Source organism: Lichenostomus cassidix, chromosome Z (assembly GCF_008360975.1).
Source record: "Lichenostomus cassidix isolate B80296 chromosome Z, HeHo_3.0, whole genome shotgun sequence".
In the NCBI taxonomy this organism is placed as follows: domain Eukaryota; kingdom Metazoa; phylum Chordata; class Aves; order Passeriformes; family Meliphagidae; genus Lichenostomus; species Lichenostomus cassidix.
Window position 1 is genome coordinate 44,287,106 of NC_139511.1, and position 19,238 is coordinate 44,306,343.

A 19,238-nucleotide genomic window follows, 5' to 3' on the forward strand; every position below is an offset into this window, starting at 1 on the left:
AAAAAACAGCAAAATAATCTTACCTTTAGTTGAGCTTGTTTTGGGGTGTTTTTGTGGTCACTGCAAACATCTCTGCAGTATGTGCTTTATGCTTAGCACATGTATGTGAAAGACACAGCATCCTACTTGTAGTTAACACACTAACCAGCTGTTACGTAGAGGGAAAAGTAATCCCTTCATTAACTCTGTGACCTTATAAATTATTTTGTCTAACTTCATCATGTGTTGTTTGTTATCTTGTCTTCTTTTTTTTTTTTTCCCTCTTTGTTAAACACTTCGAAACATTTTCCTCCGTTCCAGACCAGGCTCATCTCGCAGTAGCAGAAGAGGGACCGGAGGCTGGGCTGGCAGCAAGCGGGTCCAGGCCCGGCCGCAGGCGGCTCCGCACCACCGCAGAGAGGCAAGGGCCAGCCTGCCGCCGCCTTCACTTCACGGGCGAGCCGGTGAGGTTAACCAGGGCAGCCTGGCTCCTCGCTATCATCCCGGCAAGGTATGCGCTGCGGCAGCCCCGGGGAGACAAACTTTGCGGGAAGGGCCGCGCCGCGACAGGCCGGGAGGGAGGGAGGGAGAGAGCCGGGCACCCCGGAGCGTGCCCCCCAATCCCCTGGATACCCCCGCCCACCGTGGCTGGGCTCCGCCGGCCCAGCCCCACGGTGAGACCCGCGGGCGGGAGTGCTGCGGCGGGCCGGGGGGGCGGCGGGGCAGGATTAGGTTTCAGGCCGCCGGGGCGTGCCCGAGCGCGCTGCCCCCGCGGCGCGGCTCGCTCGGCGCCGCTACTCAGGGGCGGGAAGGGCGGAGAGTGGGGCCGGGTGGCGGGGCCCGCCGAGGCGCTGGGGTAAGCGGGGCGCCGGGGAGCGGGGCGAGTCCGCCCGCGTCGTCCTGCGGGGATGCGGGCCGGGGAGGGCGGGGAGAGCCCGCCGCGTCGGTGGAGTTCGAGCGGCCTTTTAAAAGGCGCTTGTCTCTCGAAGTTTTATTTATTTTGTTCATTTGATCCCACGGGTTTTGCTTGGAGGAGGAGAGAGGCCGTGGAGCCGCGGGCGGGGGCGCTGAGCCTGTTGCTGTGTCCCGGCACATCCCCCCTAGCTGCCCCCCCAGCCGGCAGCGGGAGCAGCTCCGGGGCCCGGGCTGGGCCAGGGCTCCGGCCTGCGGCGGGCGGGCGGTCCGCGGGCTCGGGCGGCCTGGCGAGGCGTCGTCCTCACGTAAACAAAAGCCGAACCTCCTCTGACATCTGCAGGGAGCCCTGCTGCCGGTTCACGCGCTCCGTTTTTATCCCCCGCGGGTGTTCCGTGACGGGCGGAGGTCTGCTCATCTGCCGCCGCTGCCACAGAGCTTGCAGGCGGCCGCGGCCCGCGGCCGGCGCTTGGGGGCGGCGGCGTTGACACTCGCTCGGAGCCGGAGCCGGACCGGAGGCCCGGCGACACTGGCGGGGTCCTGTGGTTCCAGGCGGGGCGGCGGCCGCGGCTCCGTGGGACCGGTACCTGTTGCTGTGCTGGTGTCGGCGCTTCCCGCAGGTCCGACCCCGCCGTAGCGCTCCGGCACCTCTCCGGTGCGCGATTGAACCTAACGGGTTTGGCGGGGTGGAAGCGGAGGGCGAGGGGCCGCCCGCAGCTGTGCCTTTTGATGAGTCTGGGTGCGCATAGCAAAGCCGTGGTTCGTTTCTCGTGCGGTGTCCCGCCTTGCTACCAGCACCTCCCTGTGTTGCTGGAACGGGTAGTAGGAAGAACGAAAACCCCAAAAATTCACAAAGCCGACCGTTTGAACTCTGTATACAGCATTTGACAGATTTGATTTGCCATTTGGCTGAAAAATGTTGCGGTTTTGTTTTTGTTTCCTTTTCCCTTTATTTTGCTTTTATAAACACTGCCTCGTCTAGGTATATTTTTGCATCTTAACACGCACTGTTTTTTTTTTTACTATAATCGGTTGGATAGAAAACGTCCTTGCTGGCTTTGGTGCCAGAAAGGGTGTCAGGAGTCTGTCGCCATAGCAGAGCAGTGATTTACTGAAATCAAGTGGAACAGTCTGATTTCTGCAGTTGCGGAAGTTCTATTGTGTGATGTTCTGTGGTTTCCTTATCTCCACTGCATTTTCCAAGATAACAGCAACTCCTTGGTAGGGAAGAATCTAAACTGGAAAAGGAGGAACTGGTAATACAGTTTTTGGGAGTGTTACTTGATGCTTCTGTGGAAATTGAGAATAATTATAACACTAGAAGAAGAGAATGCAGATTGGAAAATATGTATGGCCATAGCAACCTTAACAAGCAAGATTTTTTCAGATAGAGAACATCAAATTTTTCTTTTATTTTTACGCATTTTTAGTTTTGCATATTTTTATCACTCCTGTCTTGCTACACAGTAACATGCATGTAACATTTTCTGATTAGCTGTGGTATTTGTAATGGTTTCCTTAGTTCTTTGAAGAAGCTTTTCAGTAGGAACTGGATACATTCTCCCCTCTTCACATAAAAGGCCACTAGGAAAGTTAGATCAGTATCAGTGCTATGGAAGAGAACTGCACTACTTACATACTAATGGATGATCTTTTTTTTCCACCTGGCCCTGTGTCTGTGCATTCTTCAGAGGAGAATGCTGTATAGCTTCTCAGTCACACAGGTAGCTGTAGATGGTTCTATTTTAACAAGTAGCACTTTACTCATTGTATTGGGAACCATTTTAAAGACTTTTTAATGTCTGCTTCATTTTTCACATAAAACTTAAAATTCTGTTAAGGCATCCAGAACATTTTCTAATTGTCTTTGTATTTGAGCATCTCAGTGAAGCAGTTTTGGCCAATGCTATACCATCGTGGCAGGATACTGTATCATTATTGATAAGGACAGTTTAGTTTCACCGCTGGCGTTCCCAACAAGTCAGTACAAAAATGTGCTACTTTTGCCTAGGCAGTGTTGAAGTATTTATTTCATAGGCTTTTTAGACCCTTTCCTTTCATCTGAGACCCCGTGCACGGTGGTCTTGTTACACAGTATTATGATTTTCTGTATAAGTCACTTGTTATTGTTACAATACACAAAGAGAAATTGGTGTTTTCAGTTTGTGGGGAAAATGATGACTCTTTGTTGATGCTTACTGGCAGCTGTTCAGAGATGCTTTGCATTTATTCATTGATGTATGCTGTTGTCACCTCTCTGAAGAATCCAGTATACATTGAGGTGCAACTGCTGTAAAAATTATGCTTCATCACATTTAATTTAATTTAATGAATGTGGTAATCAATTGCCTGTGCTTGAAAACATAGAGGAAATATTAACCATGCCTTTATTCCATTAATTCAGTATATGTAGTGTCCCATGTATTCTGTATATACTAAAATGTTGCTTTTCAGTTTCTGAAGCTAATGTTGAAGGATTCCAGTTGATCTTAGTTTAACATATTTACTGAAAAAATACTTTGTTACGAAAGGTGATCTGTTTGTTTCACTAACAAAAACCCCAAATCAAACTCCTCCAGAAACGACCTACTATGTTGTTTTTGCAGTGCTCTTTAAAAATCGCTTTTGCATACACTATATCACACACATTTATCAGTAGGTGAAAGCATTGTGGATAGTTTTGGCCCATTTACCAGTTGCAATTATTAGATGCAATTCAGTTAACATGGATATTATATATTATTCTGATTTAGGACTTCTTACAGTGTTACAGAACATTATTAGTTATACACAGTAAACAAATTGCCAGTTCATGGAAAAGCATTTTAAGTTTCCTTAATACATTATTGTGATGTGTACAGAAGGTTAAAAATAGTTGAATGTTCAAAATTCTCTTTTCATATTTGATTTAAAGTACATGATGCTGTTCAGCTCTCAGAGAACTTTTCTTCAGTGTACAGAGCAACTACATCTCTAAGTGTTTTTGATGCATTCAACATTTTGCTAAATTTTAAGAGGCTAGTAATGTCTTTCCAAACTGCTTAGAGTCTTAATATAGGCTGTGCAATATATTGCCTTTTTATTTCTGCTTTGAATGTCTCAGAATAATTTGCATTAGCATAGCTTTTAAATGTAAATGTCAGGCATCTCTTGCTTGCTTGTTACTTTCCAGGTAGTCAGTGGAAGTCTGCTTTGTTCCATGTGGAACAGTGCACATTAATTTTGCTTGTATTAAATCCTTAATTTGAATCAGTTCTGTCTTTTGTCATCCAGAAGCTCTCAGTCTAGGGTCTCTTGGCTGATGTAAACAAGTGCTTGATGTTAATTTGGCAAGCTTGCATCCTGTCAACAAAATGGTAGGCTATCCTTTTTTCCCTTTCTTTCTTCCTAGCCACATTTTGTTTATTCTCTTCTCCCTGCTGGTCATTGGTTTCTTGCATTTATTTTCATACCCTTTTTGTAGTTAAGAAAGTGCTGTATGCAACAGCAAAATTGCATTTGTGACAGTGGAAAAAGACGTAGGAAAATACACATAGAAAAGCATGAGATCTTTCAATTTACTGTGAATAGTTTGCACTGCCTTAATTTTGAAAAGACTGCTCCTGGGGAGTCTGAGGATCCACCTTAGTTCTTTTCCTGGAGTTAGTAGCCAGCATTTGGGCAATAGCTGGGAAAAAAGGAAGAGCTCTTAGAATCTGCAGGCAAAGCAGAAAGTTTAGCAGTAATTAGTATCTCCCACTTCCTGTGTGGTTTGGTTTCCATTCCTGCACCATGTAGTGCTAATACAATATGCCTTATTTGAGTGATAGCCAGAAAACTGGGGAGGAAGATGACATGCGATAAAAATGAAATACTAAAGGGTATCTCTAGCCCAGACAAATCCAGGCCCAAGTGTTAGATTAGAAGTTTCGAAACCTCTTTTTGGCAGCTATAAAATGCATGTTTTGGTTACCTTGCTGCTTAATTGAAATAGATTTAATTTTAATCTCATGCATCTTCTTGCCAAAGTTTGGGCCTAGAGATCACTCTTAAGATAGGCATTTCCTCTTTATCCTCAGAGCACTTCAGGTAATGCAGGAGCTATGGAGCAAAGCCTATTACTGTGTTTTCTATCTTTGGCATTGCATGTTTGCTAATCCAGTGCTGTGAACATTAGTTTCCAAGGTATTATCTGAAATGGCTTTGTGAAATAGTAGATGGAGTATCCATCAATGAAACAGAGTAGCTTTCCTTGTAGAAACTAAGTGATCAGGTGTGAAAGAGCGATCAGCTGAAATGGGTCATCTTTCCATTTTCATGAATCTTTTGTCTGTTTAGCTAAATGTCTTCTGTGGTTGCTGTGAAAAGAAGGTGATCCAATAAATTTCAATTTTTTTTTTTTAATTCTGCCACCTGTGTATTTTAGTGTTTCAGAAGTGGACAAAAATAAACCAGAGTTGCAACATGCCAACTGTTTTCTGGCAACCAACATTATCAAAGAAGGGTAGCATAAAGAGTGCCGAAATGTGTGATTAACATGTTTTAGTTCATTAGCGTGGGAAGAATCCAATTTCAGAAGTGCAGGCTTGGAAGGGATCATCTTTAATTTTTGTTTATTCTTAGAGAGAATATGGCATGTTTGTCACCCCATACCTGTCTAAAATTCCTTGCATTTTCTATTCTACTGTTATAAAACAGAATGAAAAAGAGAATGCAATGAGGTTTGGGGGGTTTTATTTTTTTTCTTTTCTTTTTGGTTTGTTTGGCTTTTTGTTTTTTGTTTAAGTCACAGCTTTCAGCTACCTGTGTCTTTACAACTTGAAAGTAAATTTAACTTGCTATTTTCTTGGCAGTATTTCTTCAGTATGCCAATAAAAGTCTATGTTCTTACTACTGTGAAGGGATTAATGAACTTTAGCACTGAAATACAAAAATAGTTAAATCTGCTTTGAGCTAAGCTAGTAAGCTCTTTGAGGTGTGAACAGTGTTGTATCATGTATAGAAGGGCTGGTTTTGGCTTCAGGTTCCTGTGATACAGACTGCCAGGAAATTGTAAAATGAGAAAATCAGAACTAAACTTCCCACTGTGCATCTAGAAATCTATGATTCCATTTAAAAAATATTCACTGTAGCAGAGTTAGGCCTTTCAGCAAGTAATCATGCATGCCACTCTACTTCTCACTAGCACATTATTGCTAAAACACCTAGAGGCAAGGTGGTTTAAAGGCCAGGGTGTGCTGTAGTGGGTGGTGGTGTTTATGGATATGTTTCTGTGGTGCATTTTGGACAGATGTGTGGTTGCTTCTCCGGTGCTTCCACTATGTTAACGTGCCACTACACTGGTGCTGACAGATCCCACTTGTTAGCATGGATGTGGCACAGCATGAGCAGTCATGTGGCTTTTTGCTATTTCAGAGTGCAGGCAGAGCAAACAGGGGTCATCTTGGCCTGCAACATGTAGAAGCAAACGCTGATGTGCCTCAGTGCCTTGAGTCTGCCTCAGAGGAGGTGTCTGAGGGAGAACATTCTGATGACAGTTTTGGTCTTGCTCACACTTATTACTGCAGTTAACAAAAGCATTAAGCTGGCCAGCTGGGGAGGGATTCTCTGCTAGTATAAACACAAATAAGGAGAATTAGACAGAGTTCAAAATGGATTTGCTGATGCTAGCATGACACTGGAGCACTATTCACTCCTCTCTCTAAAGCATGAGCTAAATAGAAAGTACGTAATGACTGTCTTAGCAGAGCTAAGGACTTAATTTCATTGCAAATTAGCATGATCTCAACCTATAGATGTGTTTAGGACTTTTGTCTGCTTTTAGAATCTTCTATTCTAAGTTTAAATTAAAGTTCATACCATCAGGATTGTGTGAACACAGTGGTCACCTTGTGTGCTGTCACTTGTAAAACTTGCCTTTCACAGCACAAGAAGAATGAGATTTTAGGCAAATTGAGTCTTAAAGCAACATCCAGCTACTCCAAAAAGTAGGGACATTCTACAGTTCCATCTCTTCTTGAGGTTCTTGCAGAGTTAAAGTAGAAGAACAGTAACCTGGTGTTTTTCCTGAGTAGTTTTATCTGTTGAACATACAATGTTATGTGCCTGTGCATATAGTGCTGTGATAAATGAAATTACTAAAACTTGCTCCATGTCTAATTTTTTGCACAGTTCTCTGGTTCTGTCCACTATATAGCCCCAAGAGTAGATATCAAGAAAGAACTGGAACAGTGAAACAAGACAGAATTGCTTTGATTGGCATTGCCACTGAGGAAAACATCTACAAACATGACATAAATGCCTCTACTTCTAAATAGGGGTTCTGAATAGAAGTAATAGTAGTTTTTTAATCTAGAGACAAAAGCTATGGATGATAAAGTTTTGGGGAAGTCAGCGTCCTTCAAAATGGTTAAATAATCTCATCCAGCCCTTCCCACGTACAATAGACGTCATTTTGTTCTATCTTGTAGAGTGACAAGGTGAAAATACAAGATATTTTGGTTGTTTTTCAGATCTGGTAATCACATGCTGGGATTTTCCTTGCCAAGTGAGAAAACAAATTCATAAAGGCTTGTTTTTATTTAAAGGCATAATTTGGATCATGTAGTAAGATTACTTTGACAAAGTTTAAGGGGTTTGAATATTGTACATTGTCCTAAAAAGGATGACCAGTGATTGTGTGTCAGTGTATTGTCAAATTCAAATGCAATCTTCAGAGCGGTTGTGGACTCCCCATTCCTGTAAGTGGGCTGGATGGGGCTCTGAGTAACTTGGTCTAGTGGAAAGTTCTCTACCAATGGCAGCAGGGTTGGAACTAGTTAATCTTTAAGGTCTTTTCCAACACAAACCATTCTATGATTCTGTGACTAAAACTGATAAGAAGCTTCAGGCATATTGAAACTAGGGAAGTTATATTGATGGAACTTGAAACCATTTCAAACCCATTTGGTCTTCCTTTTCTGCACAAAATGCAAATAGTATAGGCTTGAGAAAATGATCAAGTTCTATAACTAATGATTGATCCTGTGAGGCTGTCTTACCAAGCCATCTGTCAACATCATTCCTTTTCCTCTTTTTATCCAAAGTTTCAAGAAAAGGTCACTTTTCCTGAGTGCTTAGAGATCAGAGCTTTGCATGTTTTTAAGGTCTCCAGATTCAAGTAGGGATGCTCTAATGAAGTGTTTTCCTACTATAAAGAAAACAAAAGCCCCATTGTGAAAGGTAAGATCAACAGTTCATACACCTGCAATGATATTTGAACTCCTCACTTCTCCTCAGCTATCCATCTCCATCAAATGTGTTCTGTCACTGCAAATTCCTAAGCAATTGCAATTTTTTAAAAAAGTCCCAAATAACCCTGAAAAGCAAAAGCAAAGCAATTTCAAAATTTCTTCCTCTCAGTGTAGAATTTCCTTCCTGGAAACCCATGCTGGCAAAAACTGCCATTATCCACATCTGAATCGCAATTCCAGTAGGTATAAATAGTGGAAGCTCTAGTGTGAGAGTCTTGCAAGCCTGTAGCCTTGTGATTTATATGACTTTTCTTTCAAAGGTGACTGTAAAAAATGTGCTGTGGCTCATGCACCTGAAATTGTCAACACAGAGTTTGAAAATGGATCCCGCAGGGAATGTCTTTTGTGAGTCACTGAAAAGGAAAGCAATGAAACGGTGTAAAATATCAGTGGCGGCTATGATTCATAGTATCTGATTAAAGCAGCGCAAGACATGTTGTGCAAGAGTATGCAAACAGCAGCTTTGATATGGAAATGCAAAAATATTACAAAGTGTATTCCTAAAGCAATTTTCAGGAAAGTTTTGAGCACCAAATTGAGTCAGAATATGGTCACCTTTGAGGTTATTTTAATTATCTGTGGAGATATGTTTTTTTGTGGATTGTTATTTTGCTGTTTCTTGTTTTCAAAAGACAAGCTTTTTTCTTTCCCTTCAGAGCTTAGTATTTCTGTAAATGTGACCTTTTTTCCTTTCTGTTATTTTTCAGGGAAATATTTGTTGTCTCTTTCCAGCATTGAAATAGAAGCCGAGAAGCAGAAAACATGTTGGAAACAATAGGTAATTTTTTTCATATATTTTACAGTATTTTTGTGGCCCAATCAAGTGTGTGTGATAAATTGGGATATGAGAGTGCACTGCTGAGAGAGCTTTTGAAAAAGTTGTCTACTGTGCTTAGAAATGCATGTTGTGTTTGAGATTTTGTATTTGAAAAGGAAAGTTGTACAATCATCTGTTTTGTGTATTTAATTTTTAGCCTGTTGTCTTGATTTCATTGTTTTAATCATTTCTTGAATTAAAAGTTTGCATGAAAAAGACAAATGTTTTCTATTATGACTATTTATGTCACCATTTATTTACAATGGTCCGTAGCCACAGTTTCTGTAACTGAATTTTAATGAAGGCTCTTTAATTTTTGTAACCTAGTTCTTGATGGACAAAAATACAATTTTTGTTGCCGTCTGTTTTTGCTCCATGTCTTGATTTGCTGCTTCATTACACATATCTGGGCTGGGATTTTTGTTCAAAACTGAGCCATCCAAGTTCTGTGTAGTTTGAACAGTAAAGAGGGTTATATTTAAACCTCTTACCTTGTTTCTAGACTGCTGTTTCTAGACTGCTACTGACTAGGAATGCTTGTTGCTACAGATACACATCGGGCCCTCCAGGCCATGGAGCGCTTACAGGCAAAACTTCGGGATCGAGGTGACATTGCAAATGAGGAGAAACTGAGCTTATTAAAATCAGTGCTGCAGAGTCCTCTCTTTAATCAAATTCTGAACCTTCAGACTTCTGTTCAACAGCTGAGAGAGCAGGTAGGAAAAGCAGTCTTGGAAGTGCAAGGGAAACTTTCTAAGGTAATGCAAAGATGTGTGTGTTTCTGCCTGTTGAACAGTGAAATAGCTTAAATTAAACATCTGATCCAAAGGTTCGGGGACATACCCCATTGACTTTTCTGGGCTTTGTTGAAGCCATCTTTTGTGTATGTGATTTTTATGTGTATGATCCTTGCTTAAAATGTAAGGGGTAGGGAAATGGTGATATGAGGTGCAGGATTATCGTAAAACTTTCTCTGCCCTTCAAAAGGAGCATGTTTTCTGTGAGGTCTTAGGGCTTTTTTCCTGGGAGCCTTTTATTTCTCTTTTGTGTCTTACCCGGCTGAAATGAGGATGTAGAGGGAATCTGTGGAATGGTTGACTTCAGAAGGACATGAAGATCTATTTTGTACTTGGTATGGGAATAAGAGATCAAAGAGAAGCCAGAACTCCTGCCTCCTTTTTGCTTGCTCAGGGTGTTAAGTGTTAATTTTCTGCATATTTTCAATGAGGTTGAGAAAAGGGTGAGCAACTTACCTAAATTGATTTTATTTGTTGCTATAATTTTCTTGTCAGCAGGATAAGAATTTGAAGAATATAGAAAGTAGTTCAGTAACTGAATTAGGGCTAAACTATGTGATCTGGCTTTGCAAATAGCTGGTCCTGTTGACTCCTGCAAGATGGGCAGCTCCATCTGGTATGCAGAATTGCTGAAGTGGGAGGAAGTAAACTCTGCACATGGATGTTATCCTCAGTGTGGAGCCACATCTGCTCTCTGACCGGACTGTGGTGGTGAGGATTCCTCAAAATCCTTACAGTACTTAGGCTGTGTGGCAGAAGACTGCAACGTGGCCCTTTATTGCTTCTTGTGGACCATCTTGATGCTGTTTTGCACAGACAAGAAATAAATTAGAATGGTGTCTATGCTGTATTCATAACCATGATTTTCAGTTTTTGCCTCTTTAGTATTTAGAGACTTGATGACATAGGGGTCATTTGAAAAAAACCTAGGGAAAAAGAAACTGTCCTGAGGGTTTGTTTGCTCTACTATTTGAAAATGAGAATTTAACCTGACATCCATAAATTGTGTGAATTGTGTGGTGAAGACCCTGGGAACATGTAGTGAGAAATAAAAGTGTGCCTGAAACATTAATGAAAGTTTGGTGAAATGACAAATTAAATTTTTGCTTCTGGACAGCAGCTGTGAAATGAAAGGATGGTTGTCTTTTTAAATACACTTGCCTAAATTAGAAAATGAAGCAGCTGATACTAGAATGGGTAGTTTAAGACATGTATTTTTTAAAACATGAATAATGACTTCACCTTCTGTCCTGACTCTGCAGGTTTTTCAGTGAGGCATCTTCAGTGTTCATGTACCATGCAACTGTTCATGTTGCATGGTACATATCCTATCTAGTTGACAGGAGAGCTGTTTGACTGGGAATTCCCTTTTCTTTATGTGTGCTTATATGAACACTTACGCATGTAAATACATGTTTCCAGCATTCCTAGATTTCTGTCAGCTCTTTATCCTGTATTTGCTCTGTAGAATTTCTTCCCCACAATATAACATGAGATTGTCCGGTTTTATTTTGTGTTATTTAATTGTTTAAAAAGTGTACTCAAACAGGACAAATAACAAAAGCATGAAATAGGCAGTCATGTTAAAAAAATTGTATTTCTTGCTATTTTAAAAGTTCACTTTTGATGACACCCTTCCAGGACACCCTTTTGACAGCTGGCAGGGTACTGTGCTCTTGAAATTCTTAAGCTACAGGTTGATGAAAATTGCAAGGCATGTGAATAATGACTAGGCTTTTTTGGCGAAGCTGTGCCAGACTGAGGAAGGAGACAAGCTGTGTCCCAAGCACTGGTAGTTAGAGCTGTGTTTGAGACAGGATGACAAACAGTGCTGAGTTGTGCAATGACAAGATGTTGCAGCCTCTACCCACTCCAGACTAAGATTGCTATTTTTTTTAATGTTTAATGATGAGCTGCAATGGCAGTTGAATGCGGGTTTGACTCTTCTCAACGTGAAGTGTGGCAGTCTGTTTAACTGCTTCTATGTTTTTAATGAGTTTTAAAGAGCTACAAGACTATTGCAAAATTCTCAGGAGGAGGTAATCTTTTCGGAAAGTATAGATTGAAAGAGGGAATGGGAGCAGAGAAGCCAGAATGGCAGCGTACTTTCCAAGTCAAGTGGATTCCTTGCGAGCAGCCCAGCAGAAGTAGTTCAATCAGTGAGATTTCACTGGGGGCCTCTTGGGGTGATAAAAAATTTGAGAGTAAGGATATATTCCTGGCTTGAGGCACTAAGTCTGGAAGGCGTAGAGATGATAGTGAAAGTCCTGCCCTCTGTTTGTGCAGTGTGTGGACTGAGTGGTATGTTGCTTTATCTTGAAGCATGGTGCTGAAGTCAGCAAATCTGATGCCTTGGTTCTTATTGGTAGGTGCTTTAAAGTTGTGGATTTTTTTTTTTTATTAAATGAGTGAGCAGGATTTGTTTGCACTGCAAAACTGTCATTGTGAAGTTAACTGAAGTGGAAAAGTCTAGGCACAACAAAGGTTTTTTTTTTTTATTACTGTTCTGACTTCACAAGTTATTTGAGCTGGGGAGCACTGAAGGAACTAATTTTTTTCCCTGTCTCTTTCTGTCCTTGTTCTTCAGTGAATGCTTGTTTTCTCATGTTGAAGAGCAGTCTCGTAGTTTAAAGATAAGGAAGAGCCAGAGAAGAAGAGTAGAGATTGTGGTGTTTTAAAAATTTCAATAATATTTTATTATGTTTTCTTCATGAAATGTTGTAAAGAAAATACTCAGACCATGCTAGCATCCCTCTCCTGCTTCTCTTCCTTTCTTTTTTGTCTCTCACTTGTTCATCTCCTCCTCCTGACCTCCTTCTGCCTCCTTTCCACTCAGAACTCTGCCAGAACAAAATATTCCTTGGATGATTGGGCTGCATTCCTCAGGGAGTTTTTTTGTTTGTTTCTTTGTTTGTTTGCATCTTTGTTGGGTTTTTTGATTTTTTTTTTCTTACTTGTGAGTTTAACCATAGATTTTCCTGTGCAGTGGTAGGGGGGGATAGTGGTGGGTAGAGGATTTAGGGAAGAAGTGGGAAACTGTCTTTTCATATTGCCTGTGAACACTCACTTAATGCTGTACTTTGCACAGTTAGAGATGTTTAGTTCATGTTTTGAACCACTTTTGGCAACAATCCTGTTTGCTCTATGTTTTTAAATGAAGAGGTCATAAGAATTGCTAATTTGGGATTTGCTTCATCTGCCCTGAGGATGGAGTCATAAGTGGTGGAGCCAGCAGAGTGGTGCTGGCGCCAGTTCCTGTTCCTGGGAGCATGGGGGCTTTCTCTGGTGTCGGCCTTGTGCAGTCTCAGGCTTGTGCTTCATGTGTGATTGCTGTTGCAGCTGGCCTTTTTGCTGCCCAGGACTCTTGCAGTCAGTCTTGTGCTTCTTGGGGTGTCCCAGGACCACTGCTCAGTGGCTGGAGCACAGAAATCCTGAAAGTTTGTTTTTGTCTAAGTTGAGACCTGGCAATGTTGAAGACATTGCTTTAAGTGCTGATACACTGCTGACATGACTTGTGTCATTGCTTTTTTGTTAAGAAAGTCATTTGAGTTATTGCATGTAAGCATGGCTTGTTTTAGTGTCTGTCTGTGTGACTAAAACATAAATTTTGTCATACTCAGTGGTATTTATGAATTTTTCTTTTTATCTTATGCAAATTATGTCCACACTGGAGGTATTTCATACCACAAGGAGAAAGTCAATCAAGGAAAAATAGCATAAGTCAGTTTATAAAACAGCAGTATTATTTCATACAGTAGTTACACAATCACAGTGCTATAAAGCTAATTGTTAATGGAATTATGGTGATTGTATTACTGCAAAGTAATGAAATTTATAAGTTGTGAAAAATACTTAATTTAAAAATTTGCACTTATGGTTTATTGCTCCTTCTGGAATGACCTATACTTCTGTGGTTAGCAAGACTGTATAGCAGTTCTTCTCTACTTTTTCATGCTATAAGCCTGGATTTCAGGAGGGACAAAAAAGAGAGTGGTCATCACATTTCTGCTCGTAATTCGTCTGGGATTTCTGAACTTCTGCCTTAAGTACTACTATAAATGTCATTATAAATGTTTTAATAGTTTTTAAAGTGTAACCATGTCTGTTTCAGAAGAGGAGGTGTGAAATATGAGCTTTCTGCACACACACATGCACACAACTTTACTCTGTTAACAGTTTAAAATTTTTTCTTGGACTTTCAGAGGTTAGATGACATTTTATGTGAGGTTGGCTTCATGTGCTAAGCACATCCTCCACTGAACACATGGCTGTTTGTAAACGGTGTGATGAAAATGAGGTATTGCTGTCAGTTGCTCCTGATGTGACTGTGTTCAATACTGTGTTGTAGCTGTGCTTTTGTACTGAAATTTTCTCCTCTACTGAGGAGAAGCTTTTAAGGTTCTAGTTAAGCTAGTGTGAATTGGAGGGCTATTTTTTTTCCTTTGCATGATGTATCTAGTATGCAACATTTCTTTTCAGTGGTATTTTAACCATCATGCAAGTAAAAATATTCCAGTGTTTTCAGAATAATGGAGATGTTACTTAGTTATGTGTCTTAGAAAAACATGAACAACTTCCATCTTTTGCTTTGAAAGGCAGAAGGAATGAGAGAAGTCAGTCAATTCTTGTATGTCTTCAGTGATGTCCCAGCTCATAAAAGCACGGAGAAGAGATGAAATTTCAAGCAGAGAAGATGGTCGCTATATTGCCAGTTTGAACAGGAGTTGGTCAATGAAAGCATACAACGTAAAACTAAAAAAGTTAATCAGCTTGTAACTACTTCTGTTTCAGCATGAGGATGCACAAGTTCTCTACCAGTGAGAAAACCATTCCTAATTCCCTAAGGACATTGTCATATCTTTTTTGAAGAACTCCTTCAGACTTGAGTAGAAAAACATATGGTGATCCTAGGTAGATGTTGAGGTGGAAGTTAAAGTGCCCATTGTGGCTACTCTGCTCTTAGAACATCACAAACGGTGCAGTGAGATGTGTAAAGCAATCAATCCACTGTTCAGTAGCACTAGGAGAACATATTTAAATCACAGTACAAGATTGCCCTCATTAATAGAATTACATGCTTTATCTGAATTCAGAATGCTTCTTGTACCACTCAATATGTCATACTCTATAATCTTTTATTTTTTATGTGTGGTTCCATTTTTTTCTTTGGTGATTATGCATACAGAGAGTCTTTTATTGTGTACTCGAGAAAAACAGTATCATAATGTAAACACTATTTATATCATTAATACTATTCTAAATCTGTCCTAATTTTAATTACTGTGGTTTGACTTTGATTTTGTGCATGATTTTTCTAGTGCAACTTGTTCCCTATGCATTTGTGTGTAAAGATGTACTCTAGATACGGGAAAGACATAGGCTTTTTATCCAGAGACAGGTTTCACAAATTGGGATTGTCTCTGTGTTAGCAGTCTGCACACTATGTGGTAACATGGAATAAATTTAAAGCAGCGGACCCTCAGCTACAGTCAGTTTCTATGACATAATATTCTGTTTCTGTCCTTTTTTGCATGCATGGCTTACTCTTTGTAAGGTAGGTGGTGTTCTGGGTTTCTGTACATTGTCTCAAATTTTGCTTTTAGCATTACTATAGAATTTTCCTTATTTTCTCTTTTATTTGTCTTAGAAAATGACTGCACACTCTATTTAAAGTGGGGAATTCACACACTTATAAAACACAGTTGGGTTTTATAAGACTGTCAGTAATACCAGTGACTCTTCCCCTTCTTCCACCCTGAAAGATGAAATATCAGGAAGCTTCTACCACATTAAAAGGCCCTCAAGACGTAATATTGCTGTTAGAACGGCGCTAAATGAAATAGAAGCCATTTCATGTCTTTTTCTCTAGGTGTAATTATACTGATTGAAGTCATTACCATGCTCGGCTGCTAAGCTTGGTCCACTTATTTTAATGTTTCAAAAGCTGCATTAAAGTAGTTTAGTGAGCTCTCACTAATTGACATTAGGTAAAATAGGTAGGTTTTACTCATATTTACACTGTTCTTTGCTTAGGCTAACTTTGCTGGCTTTGCCTGAGCAGTTGATATGTTCTCTAGGGACTGCTTTAACCAAGAGTGCTCTGAGGATTGTAACCTTCAGCAGAAGGGGTAACTCAGTGCTATTCTCTGCAACGAGCACTGCAATTTAGGAAATTGACTTCAATCTCTGACCTGACATTTGAGATATCAGACCCATATACTATGGCCTTTGGGTGCACGTGAAAGGTAGTTTGGATTTGCATCTCATTTACTCTTAGGCTGCTTTATATTTTTGGAGAAATGTAAAAATATTTTCAATAGGACCAATTAAGAATGGTTAATTGCCGTGATGTTAGATACTCCTAAGATTAATAATTTCACCTATCACAATTTTTTGTGGAAAGAAGCATAACAGCAGGGTCTATAAGAAGGTTTGAAGGTTGAGGAGAACAGGAAATAAAGCACATAATTGACTAAGTTGAAGTATGCAGTTTTATACATTGAAATGGACAATATTATGAAGGTGGAAGTGAATTACCCTATTATATGGCATCACATGTGTAAGAAACACAAGTATGTCATAGCCTTTACTAGAATCTATTCATATAATGTAGGGGGAAGTCTTGTATTACTGAAGGGTAGACTTTGAGTATATCTCTGGGTTGTTCCATGTAATGAACTGTGAAACAAAGATTGTCTACGTGTGCCTTACAGGCTTACCAGCATGAATCTATGTGGTTAAAGAAAGTGCATATGTGCACATTTTAGGTGTTACGATTTGTTTGAAACATATCCCAAGTGATTTCTCACAAATACCGACAAAGAACATAGTCATTGTGATATAAAAATCACTGGGTTCCAGACATCCAAATTTTCTTCTTTAGAGTTTTTATGTCAGAGCAGGCTTACTAATGCTATTAAGAAGTTTTCTTTCCAATGCTGCCTTGTGGTAGTTTTTCTTTAAGTTCAGGGCCTTCCCAGGCAGGTAAGCTGTTCAAGGAATTACATTTGTTTTACTGCCTTTTCCTAAAACACCCAGGTGAGATGAAATTGCATGACGTTGAACAATATTGACCTTATAATGACTGACCTGTTGGAGGACTGATAAGATAAACCTAATAGAAGTAACTTGCTTGAACAGTTGAGACTGGTGCAGTACACATTTTAGAACATACCTACTGTTTTGAAATTTTAATTGATACTTGAAGTTTAAAATATGACCTTAAGGAAGGGGAAACTTAGCTTTCTCTATTGTGGTGCAGAATGCTAGAAAATATGCATTGTAGAACTGTGAAAAGTGTTTGAAATTGCAATATTATGGTTAGTGTGCCAGGCAAGTATGAAGCAAATTTATCTGGTGTAAAGCAGTACCAATTGACGGTCAACAGGCAAGTGGGACAACAGAAAAATGAGGGTTTCTGCTTCAACTGAGTGTGTTGGTTTTGCTTGGTCTGGTTTTTGGTAGTGGGAGGGCGGCCACAAAGATGGCTCCTGCGTGTCCTGTATGAAGGTTCTGAAAGTTTTCACCATATCCAGCAGAGCCAGTTTCTGATGGCACTGAAGATGGACATGCTGCTGGCCAAGTCTGGGCCAATTAGAGATGTTGGTTACACCTCTGTGATAACATATGTAAGAAGAAGTCAAAACAATGTGGGCATGCACTTCTTGTTAGCTAGAGGAGGAGGGAGGAGGAGGGCTGCTGTTCCTGTGATTTGGACTCATGCCAGGAAAGTTCGCAGAGAACTGTCTCCAGTGGGATGGACCCATGGCTATGCAGAGGATGACTCCTCTCCCTGAGCAGCGGATGAAGATCTTGGTGATGAACTGACCAAGCCCCCATACCCTCTCCCCCTGTGCTGCTGGTGGGAAGGAGGGAGGGGAGTGAACAGAGAAACTCTGTCTTTAGAGCTTTTTTTTTTACTTCTCATTATCTTCCTCTGACTCTGTTAGGTTAATAAATCACTTGTCCTCAATGCATCTTTCTTCCAGTTCCTTGACTCATGGCCCCTGTGTGTGTGTTAACTTTTGTTTCTGTCTCCTCTGCCCAGCTGTGGCAGGGGAGAGCGGAGAGAGCAGATGTCATAGGTACCTGTCTTTTCGCCAGGGCCAAACTGTGACACAAACCATGAGCTTTATATCACCAGCAGCCATTCCTTAGGTTAGTTGACACAGATCTGCTTGAAAAGAGGTAATAGCTGTGCAATATGGAGAATTTTCTTTGTTTCCTGTTCTAAGAGAAGTGTGTTATAAAATCTGTCTGTGTAAAGGTATGATTGTGACTTTCAGGTCAGCCTGGTGGTTTTAGACTTTTTCAGTAGTCTTGTATTTAATTCTAGCTCATGCAGATAGTCACATTGTGGTGCATAGTGATACTGAAACCCTGACAAGTGAAATTTTTTCTCTATGTAGCTGGGAGATTTATTTATTTTTTTCATCAATATACACATGCCTTTTTTTTCTTGTTAAGTAACTGATAAATTTGTTTGGTTTTTTTTTTCTTATATACTGATACTGTAGAAAAAGTTTGTTCATACTTGTTTACCTCTAACAGTGATGGAATACTTCTGATGATGCTATGCTGATGGGAACAAATTAATTTTAGGCAGAATATGGAAAATTATAGGTTGTTCTCATCAATGTCTTTTGTGTTTTATGCTTGACGTTCACAACTTTGCGTTGGCTATAAATATTGAAGATAATTTTTCTTCTGAAAATGTCTGTTTAAAATTGCAAATTGGAATTTCAAGTATTTTAATAATCAGTTGGCTTATGATGATGTTTTTACCTAACGAGAAGGTTTCTTCTATGTCTCTAAATCTGTGTTACCATCAATCTTTTACAGGTAAATATTACATCTTCCATACATGCCAGTAGTGAATTCCCTCAGCTTCTCCATCATGGTGTGAACATGGGGTCCTTGCCACTTAATGAGTCATATTTGTTGGCTCAGCAGAATGGCAGCCCAGCTGATGTGCTAGAGGCATCGATGAGATCCATTACTCCTCAGATTAATGGGAAGTTCTCGAGTGATGACTTTGAGCAGCTGATCAGAAACATGTCCCAGGTAACCCTGTCATAGAATAACCAGAAAATATGGATTACTGATTATCTGAAGATTACGATACGTGTCTGTTTATTTAAAAGGGGTTGAGTTACTACACAAACCAGATATATAAAATAAAAGTAACCTTTTAATTTGAGAAACAGTTGGTAAATGAGAAAACAGTTGAAAAACTAGCCCTGACATTGTCACTCGTGAGTTATGTCCTTAGGTGACCAGTGTGTGTATCACAGATCAGCCTGCCATTGTTTTTCCATGCTCATTGTAGAACTACTGCTCTGTGCATGAGTGAGATACTTTGTCAGAGCATGCTCTTGTATACATAATTAATGAAAGGTAGTTCTATGACTTTCTCAGAAATAAAATGGAAAAATTTGACCTTGCTGTGCATTGTTCTGTAAT

General features: G+C 40.3%; 1 protein-coding gene across 6 annotated transcripts in view; it reads left to right on the forward strand.

The window, feature by feature from the left end:
* Positions 1-705: 705 nt before the first annotated feature.
* MPDZ (multiple PDZ domain crumbs cell polarity complex component) overlaps positions 706-19,238 on the forward strand; it is a 93,768-nt gene continuing 75,235 nt past the window's right edge. For 3 of the 6 annotated variants that reach the window (XM_085043114.1, XM_085043113.1, XM_085043115.1), the window contains exons 1-4: positions 708-835; positions 8,870-8,940; positions 9,529-9,695; positions 18,618-18,839. In XM_085043114.1, the coding sequence (XP_084899240.1) occupies positions 8,925-8,940; positions 9,529-9,695; positions 18,618-18,839 (405 nt within the window). In that variant the 5' untranslated portion in view covers positions 708-835; positions 8,870-8,924. Of the gene's footprint in view, positions 836-1,051; positions 1,512-8,869; positions 8,941-9,528; positions 9,696-18,617; positions 18,840-19,238 lie in introns of those variants that run through there. The other 3 variants (XM_085043110.1, XM_085043111.1, XM_085043109.1) reach the window with 3 other exon arrangements.